The 14,572-nt window shown below is 40.6% G+C and overlaps 1 protein-coding gene across 1 annotated transcript in view; it reads right to left on the bottom strand.

Moving 5' to 3' along the window:
• Positions 1-14,195, bottom strand: part of EPG5 (ectopic P-granules autophagy protein 5 homolog (C. elegans)) — a 94,660-nt gene extending 80,465 nt beyond the window's left edge. The window contains exons 1-5 of the mRNA XM_006889217.1: positions 14,133-14,195; positions 5,848-6,792; positions 4,405-4,645; positions 1,304-1,440; positions 131-238 (exon numbers count right to left, since the gene is read on the bottom strand). Of these exons, the coding sequence (XP_006889279.1) occupies positions 131-238; positions 1,304-1,440; positions 4,405-4,645; positions 5,848-6,792; positions 14,133-14,195 (1,494 nt within the window). The remainder of the gene's footprint in view (positions 1-130; positions 239-1,303; positions 1,441-4,404; positions 4,646-5,847; positions 6,793-14,132) is intronic.
• Between the last annotated feature and the right edge of the window lie 377 nt (positions 14,196-14,572).

Here is a 14,572-nt window from a genome sequence, read left to right on the forward strand (position 1 = left end):
AATCTTAAATACAAAAAGTTTCTATTTAAAAGAAAATACTTTCTATTTTATCAAATTTCTCCCCCTTTTTATTATTCCTTCAGGAAAATTATCTAATCAGACTTCCTTTCAAATCAGAAGGCCATCATACCTGGATGAATGGGACAGCCCAATTACTAACACCAGCGGGACATCGAAGAATGTGGTTTAGAAGGAAGATGTGGTCTCCAGTGCAACCAAATCTTTGTAATACTGCTACCTGAAAAACCAAGGAGGTAAGGTCTCACTGTTTAAAAAGAAGAAAACTTTATCGAGGGAGATCTAGTAAAGTCACTTATCCAGTGTTTAAATACATGGAACCATTCACAAGAGTAACTAGATATAAAAAACACTGAAGAGTGGTTGAGGTTCTACCATACAGAGGCAGTGTGTCCTATGAAACTAAGAGTATTGTGATAAGATTTCAGAAGTCATGTCTCTGAAAATACAAGAATTTTTTTTTTATTTCCACTAACCACATCTGAATAGAAAAGGCAAACTTCATTCTATTCTCAGGATTTTTTGTTAGTTTTTGTTGTTGTTGGTTTGGGTTTTTTTTTTTTAATTTTTTTGAGATGCACCGTCAAATCAGATCTGACTGGTACAGGAGGGGATTGCCCCTTTTCCTCCAGCATAGCATCTGGTGGATTCGAACCACAAGCCTCTGGGACTGCAGTGCAGCTTCTTGCCACTAGGCTACTAGAGCTCCCTTCTACTCTTAAGTTTTTTAACCAAACCTGAAATGCAAATAGGTATTCTCAGAATAATACTCCATAGTGAAAAATGTTCATATGAACCTAACAAATACCAAAGGTGCCCCACTGAGGAACAAGCAACCAACAAAATACCCAAGCCCTCCGCAGTACACGTAATATCCTGCCTCAACTTTCCAAATGCTGGTATCTTTCTAATTCCCCTTTAAAAAAAAAAAGATGACTAAACACAAAATTAAAACAAAAAAAGGACAAAAAGAAATAGAAAATACATGTTCAATTTTTAGATCAAACACCAATATTCTGAATATACATAGTTCTTATTTTTCCATTTCTTCCTAAAAGTGAGGATTCATTTTAACAAAAGATTTGTGAGAGAAAGCACTCTGTACCCAGTAACACGAGGTAAATACCATGTATACAATGCCATGATCAAAGAAAATGCCACGATTAACTTACTAAGTAAACTAGTTCAAGAAACTGTCAAAGAAAAACTGATGGAAATAAGAGGTAACGCTGGAGTCTCTTAAATTATCAGGGACATAAAGATTGTACCTATTTCTGTTTCTTACCAATTTCTGCAGCCAGAGAAGGATATCATCATGGAACTGAGTGTCTTGATTAACTCTCCTGGTGAAGGTGAATAAGACACTAATGCACTCCTTTAGTTGACACAGATCAGAGGGAATAGTTTCTATTTGTTTAGATGCTATAAATAAAAAGAGGATTGAATGAATTCCCATAAATGGGTTTTGGGGACAACTAAGTTTGTACAGTTCTCATTTAAAATGAACAAGAGTCCACATACATAGGCTTAGAAAGCAATTATCTATCTCATATACTTTGTATATATTATCAGGAGGGGCCGGTACCTAGAGAAGGACATCACGTTGGAAAAAAGTACAGAGTCAGAAAAAGACAGGAAGATCCTCGACAGGATACAGGAGATCTTTATTGTAAAACCAGATGGATATCTAGTAAGATGCATATAAATGTCCAAAAGGGGAAGGGGGGGGGAGGAAGGGCGGAAATCAGTAGGATAGCAAAAGTTTTGTAGGCAGATGAGGAGGTGACGGAATAGAAAAGATTCAATGGGGACTAAAAAAGATGGGGTAATAACAGGCATAGATCAAAAGTAATTCATTACATAAAATACAACGTATATGAATGATTTTATGAAACCAAATGTAAAACAAAGATTGTATTAAACAAGTACACAAATGAAACACAGTGTAAACAAATTACTGTTTATAAGAAAAAAAGATGGATTGGCCCAGTGACTACAACAATAGGTTAACTGTTCTAGGCACTTCACCGAAGACGACATTCAGATGGCTAACAAACACATGAAGAAATGCTCAAAATCCCTAGCCCTAAGAGAGATGCAAATTAAAACAACTATGAGATATCATTTCACCCCAGTCAAAATAGCAAAATTTAACAGAACAGCAAGCAACAAATGCTGGCGAGGTTGTGGAGAAACTGGAACCCTGATTCACTGTTGGTGGGAGTGTAAAATGGTGCAACCCCTGTGGAAAGCAGTATGGCGCTTTCTCAAAAAGTTGCAAATAGAGATACCATTTGACCCAGCAATTCCACTACTGGGAATATACCCTGAAGAGACCATATCTGACATCCAAGCAGATATATGCACACCCATGTTCATTGCAGCTTTGTTCACAATAGCAAGGAGTTGGAAACAACCTAAGTGCCCATCAACAAACGAATGGCTAGAGAAGCTGTGGTATATTCACACAATGGAATACTATGCTGCATTGAAAAACAAGGAACTCATGCAATATTATTCAAAATGGTTGACTCTGGAGAACATTATGCTGAGTGAAATATCCCAGTCACAAAAGGACAAATATTACATGATGCCACTGTTGTAGAATGGGACTGTCCTTGGGGTTAGGGAGACACTGAGTAAGATGGGTTCAATAATGTATACTGCACTGAAGCAGAGGAGGGAGAGAACCGTCTAAAAGAGAGATGTAACTGGGTATTTCTGTCATCACAGGAGACTAGAGCGAGGGCTGCATGGTGGAGGGGACCTGGGGGAGGGTTTGTAAAACAATGAAAGAATCTTTTATTTTACTTTTCCATAATTTTTGGACTCATGTACTTATAACTTGTTAGTCAAATTTGTGTCTTCTAGGTTGCAACACCCCCATGATACATCTTGAAGGATATGTACATGTACAGCCAAGCACAATCAATAAGAGTGCATCTGAATTCCAAAATCAATCTCCATAATAGTCTATGTGTTTCCTACTGCCAAAGGGGCCCTTTAGAGTAGTGAGAGAAGATCTTCACCCTGAAACCCACAGCGTCCCTTTTCAGCAGGAAGTAGCTAAGAGAATACGCCATCCCCTTTTCCTTATGACTCAGGGTGAAGTCTCTCTCAGGGAGGAGTGATAGGGAATGGCAAAGGATACACTGACAAAGATTAATCAGAACTGGCTTTGACAAGCACTGTGGCATTTGGACAAGAACAAACTGGGAGGAGGGTAGAGAGAATAGTGCAACAATGAATGAGTGGAAGCCCAAAATCTCTGTAAATGTTTATGAAAATTAATAAAATATAATTATAGAAAAAAAAATAAATTTATTATTAACTTAAATGAAAATTAAAAAAAAATAGGTTAACTGTTCTGTGATTGTTAATTAATTGGTTGTAATTATTCATAATTTGTAAATAATTGTGATAGTCAACAACTGCAGAAGACACTGTAAGGATTTATTTCTGTGCACCTGGGTCACCAGAGGTCAGAGCCGACTTGACGGCACCTTACAACATCTAAACCTAGAAAGTATTCCAATCTGTGAGGTTCAAGTAAGAGAAAACTGGCAGGAAGTGAGAGGACAGGAGGATGAACGGAAATGACAATCAAACCACACAAGAATGCTGACACAGGGAGGGACTGGAACAATGTCACTGCAAATCAGGTACGAATGGCTGCACAAGCATCAATCTGCTCTGCAAGCTTTCATTCACTTCATAATAAAATGTTTTTAAAAGGGGAAAACTGACTTCATCGAAATTAATTTTCTGTTCTTCTTAAAACCAAACACTAGTTCAGCCTAACTCGTAAAAATGTCTGCATGTGCACTGCAATTTTGTCAAGACCTGTATGAGAGCAAATTAACAAAATGTTCAGATTGAAACCTTAGGGGGAGCAGTGAGTGTTAATGAAGAGAAACCAACTCTTCCAGAAATTAAAATTCCCTAACTCAACATGCATAGCTAATCTCCAACACATCATGCAGTAAAGATAGGAACAACTCAGATCCTAGAACTTCTGCTGAAAAGGATGTCAACAGTCTGGTAAACTAGACAAGTAAAAATAAAATTGCAAAAGATAAAAAGAGCTCTGACCATTAGTCTTTTAGTAGCTTTGGGATCAAAAACTATGTGGACTCTCCTACACATATAAACTTTTATATATTTACATAAAATAGAACAGCAATGATCAAGAGGTTTTTGCACTTTAGAGAAGCAAAGGACAACAGCCCATGAAGAAGAAGAGCTAGCACCTCTGAGAAGCTGCATTAGGGCCAATCTCACCCCTACATTGGAAATTTGTATATAATCAAGTTGACCAAACCACACCACTGCGTTGTGGTTTTATTTTGGATCACAGTAGAGGCCATCACTATTGACACAACACACCTGGCCCTTGCTGATTTGTTGCAGAGCTCAGCACAGCCAAATTTTTGAGCAGTGCATAGAGGTAAGACTCCACTTGCAGCCTTGAGAGCACAGAGGTGTAAGAATGCAGAGCCAGGGTCTGGTGGAGGTGCTCAGATTTGGCATCAAAGAGCTTCTTTAGATCTCCCAATGCGTTTTCATTCATCTCTACCCTCTGGTAGCGGTGGTAACCTGAAACTTTCACTTGATCTGCACAGATGCCCTGGTGGTAAAAAAGAGAGTGAAATGTGAAAAGTTACGTGTTCAGTTTCAGTGCCATCTTCAGTGAGTAAGTAATTTCAGTGAGGAAACAACATTACCAGGCAGAAATTCATACAAGCAGCTATGCAATCAAGTGATAAGGGGTATGTCAATAATAAATGCATTTATAATTCAAATCAAGAAAGAAGAATCCTAAAAGGTAAGTGGGGAAGCGGACAAGAAGATGATAGTACCTGTCTTTAGTATTCTCTTGATTGCTACTATCACCTTCTATTTTGTATTGTTATTAATTTTAATGAAAATTTAGAGACTATGGATTTCCATTCATTTACTGCTATACTACTCTCCCCACCCACCCCTCCCCCCAAGTTCATTCTTCTCCATGAAAAGTAAAAGAAAAATTCCTTCATTATTATACAATCCCTCCGCCCAAGTCCAATCCACTATGCAGCCTTCGATCTAGACTCCCACCATGATAATAATACCCAACACCTTCTAATTTATTAACATTCAACCCTGAATCACTCCTCAACTTCAAGGTGCTTCAAATCTCTATACACCTACCCTCATCATTCTCTGTCAACATTCTTCTCAGATAAGAGATCCCTGCCAACACTAACTCCTGCGACCATGTTTTTTATCCTACTTGTCTATATTTCCAAATTGTCCCCATTCCAGACTCTTTAACAAAGAGAGATACACAGCGCCCAACACTTACTCTACACTACCAGGGCTCTTGTATTCTTGAATTAATTGGCAAAGTTCACAAATTGGGCTCCCTCAGGTAAAAACCCAGATGTCTAATTTCCCTGGGTAAACTGCAGATGTGGTAGTACTGGATCAATAAATAACACAATCTGGCAGGTGGAATCCACCATCGCCTCCCTGAGGGAAAGATAAGACAATGGCGAGTCAGCTATGAGTCGGTTTCAACTTGATGGTCATGAGTTTTTAAAAATTCAAGAGTGGGTGTCTCTAAAGATGGAGCGAGAGCTTTCTGAGATCACCACTGCCCCGTTTGACCTGCTTCTCTTTTTCAGGTTCTCGATATGGCCCCTTACTCTGTGGTATTACACTGAACTAAGATGAAGCCAGTGTGGAAAGGTGCCCCCTGTCATCCCAGACGGCACCACGGGACCAGCAGCTTCACTGCAAATTCCCCAGCCTCCTGCAAGCTCAGAACGAACGCTCGAGAAAAAATACCTGTGCAGACACTTGCTCCTCCTTAAAGTGCCAGAGTCGACTTCTGGCATTTTGGCAATCAGCCGTGAGAGTGAGCAGCTCGGCTTCGGCCAGCAGCAGCTGCTTCCTACACCGCGAGTAGTTCAAAAGCAACTCGTAAAACTTGTGCCTGTCCTGATGGGCCATGCTGTCAAATTCTTCCAGGTATGACTCAACGTTTTCCAGCCAAGAACCAGGCTCGAAGACTTTGAGCTGCTCTTTAGTAAATGGGGCAAGTTCAGGTTCAGATGGGAGTTCAGGGTAGAGTCGCTGACTATGAAATAAGGGTTTCATGGCCACCAAGGCTGGTTCTTCTACGGTCATTTCAACTGGCAACGGGGGGTACAGTTTTTTCACTTTAGGGGGCTTAAAGATGTCCGTGGCTTCACAAGAACACTGCATGCCCACAGTGTGTGGCACCTGTAAAGAAACACTCTGGGCTTGTCTGTCCTCTGTCCTATGAGGAATGTCTCTGCTCTGTAAACTTCCCACTTCCAGTTGAGGAGGTGAAAAATTGGACTGCTGTGTGCTTTCTGATGGTCCACACTGCTCCAATTTCTTTTCCTCCACTTCTGGAAAGTTCTCGGGGTTTTCTACTATAGTTGCAACAATGTCTCCAGGGTCAGCCGCCTGCTTGACTTCTTCCTGCTCAGCAGAGGCTCTCTCCTCTGCCTTTTGCTTTAGAGTCTCAGCGGTACATGGCAGGGACCCAGCACTGCTCAGGGTCAAGGAGGTGAGCTGTATATCAAACATTCCACTCTCGTTTGGTTCACTGGCATCATTCTGCAACTGAGAATCAGTTAACACTTTCAGAGGGTCTCCTCTGAGCTCACAAGCTAGAGGAGGGATCTCTTGTTCTCTGGAAGATTCTAGAAGAGAGACTTCATCGGGTTCTTCCCTGCGAAGGGTTTCACATTTCTTTTTTTCCTGAAAATAAGATTGATAATATGAAATCACAACAAGAGTTGACAATTTCAAGCTGAGGAATTTTTAAACTGCACATAAAATCTAAATTCTGTCATCAAACAAGTGAAATCTAAATTCACTTCCCAAAGCAACATGTTTTATATTCTGATTAGGCAATTTTGACTGTGTAAGGCAAACAACACAACTTAAGAATGGAGGGGGAAAGTCTTAACTAGCTTGTTGTCCACCCTCCTGGAAGGAAAGTGAACGAGGCTATCTCCAAGTAGTAGCGGTCTGCATGTTTTTGTCTTCTTCTGGACAAACATTTTTCAAAATTCTGGCAGGAAAAGCTAAAACAATTTTTGAGTTGAGAAACAAAAGCAACAACAGTAGTTTTTATTTGTAATTTACAGAACAAAATAAATACTCCTAGATACTTATTGCATAAAAAAAAAACCCTGAACAGTCTAACGCCAATTGAGCCTCAGCCCGCTTTTACCACCAAAGCTCACACTTTATTTTTTTACTTCTCTTTTTTTGTGGGTTTTTAAAACTGAGATTTTAATGAAAGTTTATTGAGAATTTGGATTTCCATTCATTCATTGTTGCACATATTCCTCACTGCCCACTCCCTCCCAGTTCGCTTTTCTCTTTGAGAAAAAAATTCTTTCATTATTGGACAACTGCCCACCCCCACCCCAGTCCACTTACTATGCAGCTCTTATTGTGAACTGTTGTTATGCAAATACTTAATCATATATTCCCTTTAAGCAGTTCTTTCCCTCATCTGTTCCAATGCAGTATACATTACTTATCCCTTCTTTTCTTAGTTCCTCCCCAGTCATCATGTCAATCCTGTTTATAATGGTGGCATTATACAGTATTTGTCCTTTTGTGACTGAGATATTTCACTCAGCTTAATGTCCTCCAGTGTCACCCAGTTTGTCTATTTCATGAGTTCCTTTTTTTTTTAATGCAGCACAGTATTCCATCGTGTGAATATACCACAGTTTCTCTATCCATTCATTTGTTGATGGGCACCTGGGTGGTTTCTACCCCTTTGCTATTGTGAGCAATGCAGCAATAAACATGGGTGTGCATATATCTTGAGTGGCAGTTCTGGTTTCTTTGGGGTATATTTCCAATAGTGGAATTGCTGGGTAAAATGGTATTTCTATTTGCAACTTTTTGAGAAAATGCCATATCACCTTCCATATACCCTAAAGAAACCATAACCACCATCCAAGCAGATATATGCACACCCATGCTTATCATGGCTTTGTTCACAATAGCAAGGAGTTGGAAACAACCTAGGAACCCATCAACAAACAAATGGATAGAGACGCTGTGGTATATTCACACAATGGAATACTACGATGCATTAAAAAACAAGAAACTCATGCAATATTATTCAAAATGGGTGACCCTGGAGGACATTATGATGAGTGAAGTATCTCAGTCACAAAAGGACAAATACTGCATGGTGCCACTGTTGTAAAACAAGACTGACCTCGGGGTTGGGGGGAGACTGAGAAAGATGGGATAAATAATGTATACTGCATTGAAACAGATGAGGGGGAAAACTATTTAAAAGGGAAATGTGATTAGGTATTTTTGTCATGATGGGAGTTCAGAATGAAGACTGCATAGTGGAGTGGACCTGGGGAGAGGGATTGTAAAACAACGAAAGAGTTTTTCTTTTACTTTTCAATGAGAAGAGTGTACTGGGGAGGGCCAGGTCAGAGAGAAAAGTGCAACAATCAAAAAAAAAAAAAAAAGAAAAGTGCAACAATCAATGAATGGAAATAAAAAAAAGTTTCTTTTCCTATGCCCTTCTGAAACCAAAGATCCAATAAAATCACAAGAAGTTGAACTTTTACAGAAAAGTCTGTATCTTCGCAGGCATTTAAAATGCAAAATTTTACTTTGATTAATTTTAAAATGACAGCTAGATTCCAATCACTTCACTCATTTAATTATCTCAGAATAAGAACAAGAGGACATTGTGTAGGTAACATTACAAACTCCACTCTTACCCTCAAAAATTAGTGTTTAATAAAGAATTCTATTTTAAGCAAAAGACATTTTTCTTAACACAGAAAATGTTCAAGAAGATTAAGAAAAACCTGTATTTCTATATTTTTTATTTGCACAGAAGAAAGAATAATTATAAAATAATCACAGTAGAAAACAAAATACCTCATGAAATGACACAGACAGGTTAATAAAAAGTAAAAACATAATTATATCATTAAATAAGCTCCCTTAAAGAAGAAATCACAACAAACTGTTACCAAATTGTTGTCAGATGGTAAATCCAGGGAATTTCATTTCTAGGTTCTATGTGTGAGCCCACACTTAGAGATACTGGGTTTTTTTAAGGGAGCACTTTTTGTAATTAGCGGTAAAATAGTTTTGCTTTGTTTTTAATTTCTACAGAACAAAAGGGAATTTCTCTACATCACTTAAAATTCTCTATGAATTTTACAAAGCAAAAAAACTGTCACTCCTTACTTAAGTAAAATATGCTTTCCTTCTTCACAAAGGACAGGCAATAAAATGTCATAGGTTTTGTAGAATACTTATCATTGGATTAGGTGAAAAGTCAGGGTGTGTTTGTCATTCACCAGCACTGAGCACAACACAAGGCCAAGCAGATGGAAAAAGGGCTCAGACACAACAGTCTACCAAATCAAAAGCTCTCAGGACATCTTCCCCAAGTGTCCAGGGATGGACAAAAATAATATACAAGTGGAAAGGGTTGGGGGAAGGGAGGGTGTTCTGCGTCTTTGTTCTACAATGACCTCAAAACCCCTCATCACTACTATGCTCTCATAAAAATAAGTATGTATTTGGAAAACAATCTTTAAATTCACTATGGCCAGCATAAAGGAAATATAAGAAAAATGGAATCATGATCCTTAATCTAACTTGGAAGAGAAGATGTCACTCAAGTCTCTATCCTTGAAGTCTGGACACCACACTGGCCCTTGTCCTGTGGAATCAAGGTGACAAAAATCATACATAAATCCTAAATTTCTGCTCATTTACAGAACACCCCACAGACTGTAAAAAGAACAAACAAATATGTCTTGGAGAACAAGCAGCCAGAAGCTACCAGAACTCACTTACAATTCCTTACAATACCCTGTGTGATGTGGCTCTCTGTTACCTTTCTGATCACATCTATAGGGGACTGCATCTCTAACCAACAAGGAGGAGTTTCCTGGGTCGTGCACATGGTTAAGCACCACAGTTACACACCCAAAGGCACCTCAGAAGACAGTCTTGTGATCTGCTTTCAAAACGCCTGTCTTGAAAACCCTATGGAACACAGTTCTCAGCAAGCATGGGCCCTCGGTGAGTCAGAACAGACTCCAGGGCAACCAACAAGATGAGAAAGAAAAGACTCTCTGTTATCAGGTCACTAGGCCGCTGCTCAGTCAGTCCTCAGAACTTACTGTACACTCTTCTGAGCTGCTGGCATTTAGAATCTAATTGTTAACTGTAAAACTACCTTTATATGAGCATAAAGACTACTTAATCCAGACCAATTCCAACTCTTATGTTATTAACCTACACTCTACCACGATCAACAGAGTCCTCTGATACTGTACTGTATGCCCTCAATTCAGAATCGATTCCTAGCTGACTCTCCAGGTTTTCGGAGACTCTGTATCACACAGGAGGAGAGGGCCCATCTGCGTCCAACTCAGGGTCCTCTAAGATAGGTGATATTTGAACAGAGAAATACCCTCACAGAATGGGCATGCTCTTTGAACTACTTCTTAGGCATCCAGTGATGCACACCAGATAATAACAAGCTAGCAAGATGAAGTCATCTATCAGATGATTAACAAGGAAGAATGTAGGTCAGTTGCATGGCAAAATTCAGAAGTCATTGTAAATATCTGAAAGGAAATGGCACATGACACCATTTACTTCCTGATCTGAGACTTGGGCCGTCATTCTATGACTCCTTTGACAGTGGACAAACGATAAGTAAAGGTTCCACTAATAGAGGGCTTTAAAGCCATGAGCAAACTGTGGCCAGCACAAAGAAATGAGACCGTTTACTCTGTACGAATTCCTTTTACTAAGAATCTTTCCTAAGAATTCCTCATACTAACAAGGACTTTTATCAAGTTTCACCTTCGTGCCAAGTCAGACAGAATTTTCTGGAGTAAATCATTCTGAGTGGCAAAGTTTGGAAGTAATCTTTAATGCTGATATTTACACCTTCATTCAACAAACATCATCAAGGGGCTGCAATGACCACAGTCATTTTCAATTGCTTCTGACGGACAAAGAACAACAAAAGAACCAATGCCTTTGAACTGTGGTGTCAGAGAAGAGTACTGACTATCCATCCCATGGACGCCAAAAGAACAAAGAAGCCTCTCTCGGCAGCAGTGCAACCAGCGTGCTGCTTAGAGGCAAGGATGGTGAAACTTTGTCTCATGTATTTTGAGTCATGCTGTCATGGGGGGGCAGTCCTTAAAAAAATGACATCAAGTTGGGAAAGGTGGAGGGTCAGAGAAAGAAAGACTCTCAACAAGACAGACTAACACTGTGACTATGTGTTCAAGCAAATCAGAGATGGTGAGGATGGTGCCAGAACAGGGCAAGGTTGAGACCTATCGTTCCTAGGACTGCTATGAGGACTGCCATGCTTTAGTCTTGTAGTGGCCTCAATGGCATATAAAAACAACAGAGGTACCTTGGAAGAAAGGATAGCATTCTACTTCCAAAGAATCTGTCACTGAAAACCCTGCTGAACACAGCTCTACTTTGGCACATGTGAGGTCATCATAGGTCAACTGGTTTAACTGGAACTAGGTCAAGGACAAGAGCTGTCGGGCCAGAGGAAATAGCATTCAGAAAAGCTCTGGAGGAAAGTACAAGCACACATGTTATGCTGTTGTTGCTGTTATGTGGCAACTCATAGCAACCCTATGTACAACAGTCCTAAACCCTGCTCTATTCTGTGCCAATCTTATTGTCTCTGACACACCTACCCCCATTATCAGTTGAGTTGAGTGATGTCTTATTTTAGGATTGCAAGCATTATCACGAAATACACAAAAAGTATATGAATTGCTGAAACTAATTTGCACAAGCAGCCAGGAAATTAAAAGACGTATTGTGATAGGAAAGTCTGCTGTTAGGGACCTCTCCAAAGTACTGAAGAGCAATGGTGTCACTCCGGAGACTATGGTATGCCTGATACAGGCCATGGTCTTTGCAATCACTTGTTATGCGTCAGAGAGTCGGACAATGACTAGGGAGGATAGAAGGAGAACTGATGCCTTTGAGCTGTGGTGCTGAAGAAGAGTGTTGAATATACCATGGACTGCTAGGAAAACAAACAGGTTTATCCTTGAGAGAATTAAACCAGGCTGCTCCTTGGAGGCAAGGATTCTGAAGCTTCGTCTGACATACTCTGGCAGTTCTTGAAGAGGGACATCATGCTTGAGAGGGTGGAGGGACAGCGCAGGAGGGGAAGACCCTCTATGAGGTGGATTGATTCAGTGACTGGGGTAATCAGGATGGTTGTGTCAAAGACAGTGCGATTAGCACAGGACAGAGCAGGGTTTAGGGCTGTTGTACATAGGGTCACTATGAGTTGCAAGCAACTCCACAGCACACAGCAATAACAAAAACAATTTGCTCTGTGTACTTTTACACAAAATGTGTATGAATTATTAAGTGCAGAACTGATCTTCTGTTACCCTTCACTCAGTTCAGAAATTAAAATTAACACAGTAACTTGAGAAGGAAAGAGCATCATAACTGATCACTTTAAAGTGGTAAACATTCTCTCCAGAGACACACATAGAAATAATAACAACGTAAATTTTTTAAATTAGCTAGCAGCATATTACAATGCTGACATCTGAATTATTCCACAATATTCAAATGGCAACCAAAACTCAAAGACATACACTTAGACATGTGGGAGAACCTCGATATGAAATACAAAGAATTTACATAAACTTACCATTTCATGAAACTGCTAGTATTTCATTTTATTAAAGTCTATTATCAATATGAACCATAACACACTAACTCTGTAAGTTCTTTTGTATGTGGTATACTGACAGACTGAGAAATGGCAAAACAAAGAAAAGATGGTCTGGTAAATAAGAGTTCCCACCCGCAGGCATGTCATATACAAAGCAGTGAAAATCTAAGACACAATGGTACAAATTATATTTTGTCTACATTAGTCAAATGAGTTAGAAAACAAATCCACTGCTTTGGAGTTACCTCACAGAGACCCTCTAGAACAGAGTGAAACTATCCCATAACAATGTCTTTATTAAGGTACTAGACAGAGAGTTAAGAAGGTTAATTGCTAAAGTGTTCACTAGTGGCTAACAATAAAGACCAGCTTGTCAAAAACCTGGGTAAATTGACAGTATGTAACTCCACTGCTGTTCCCAATTGCTGTTGTGTAGATTCTGACTCACTGCAATACAATGTGCACAAGCAGAACTACTCCAAAGGGTTATGAACTTTCAGAAGCTGACCACCAGGCTTGTCTTCCCGGGGCCTCTGGGTAGGTTCCAACTACCACCCTTTCAAGTAGGAACTGAGTGCTTAACTCCTCCGTGCCACTTTAAGTGACTCAAACAAAGCCTTTTTTAAAGGCGTTATAAAAAAAGACAATCTACAGAAATTTACAGTTTCTGGAACAGGTTACCTATGAAAAGTAGTCTCCTGGTATAACCTGGGTGAAAGTCAGATTTTTTGATCCTGAGGCCACATATATTCTAGATCACCCACTAATCTTAACTTATAATTTCCCAGGGATTCATTTCTGGATCTTTGTGCCCCATCTCCACTACAGGACAAGGAGAAATCGGAGCAGCATCACAAACACCCGAAATTTTGGAAGTGAAGCCTGGCCCATCACTAGTCTACTTTATAGCTGTCATTATCCTTCAAGCTCGACCAGAAGACACATTCCCCAAGTGGAGAGGCAGCCCCTTCCTTCTTTATGCACGACAGTGACTGAAAACGTCTCCAGGGGTTAGCATCAAGGCTAGAAATAGGAGGAGAAAATCTGCTTCCCGGTAGGATCGAAAGGATTCCCTGCTTCCGCCCAACGAGGCCAGAAGTAGGAGAAAAATAAACGATCTCCTCACGAACTCACAAAGTATGGCAAGGAAATGTGTCAAGACAGGGACAGAGATGCTGTCAGTGAGTAATAGGACCAAGCACCGGGAAAAGGGGCAGAGGGTGAGCAGGACTCAGGGAACAAGGGAGAGTCTGCTGGAGGGATCGAAGAGGAAAGGCTAGCCCGAGTGCACTCGCAGGGGCTTGATCCTTGAGTGCAGAGGAAGAGAAGTCCTCACCTTGCTTTTAGTCCGGCTGGCCTTGGCCTTGGCCCGGCGAGGGGGCCGCACGGCTTCAGCCATAGACTCGTCAGCGGTGCCGACGCCGCTTGTTTTTGCCAAAATCCTGAGCGTCCCTTACTCTGCTCAGTTCCGGCCTCTGCGCCGTCACATGACCCAATCTCCACCACTCGCAAAGCAGAAGCGGCAACTCGGCCGCCCTACGGATCGCGACGTCGAACAAATTAGCTCGAGAGGCCTTTTAATTGGCGGGTGATGGCTCCACCCTCTGGGCGGGGCGTGCGGTGGGTCCGCCCGCTAGCTCCGCGGGGCACTTGTTTGTGCGCGGAGCATTTGTCACTTTTGGCATGCAACTCTCCAGGCTGATTAATAAGTAAATTGCTTTGTAAGAGCAGAGACTTACCAGGGTAAGAGGACCTAGGTAAAGGGAAGTGAGGATC

This window comes from Elephantulus edwardii, unplaced genomic scaffold (genome assembly GCF_000299155.1).
Source record: "Elephantulus edwardii isolate Elephantulus edwardi_28Jun2011 unplaced genomic scaffold, EleEdw1.0 scaffold00076, whole genome shotgun sequence".
In the NCBI taxonomy this organism is placed as follows: domain Eukaryota; kingdom Metazoa; phylum Chordata; class Mammalia; order Macroscelidea; family Macroscelididae; genus Elephantulus; species Elephantulus edwardii.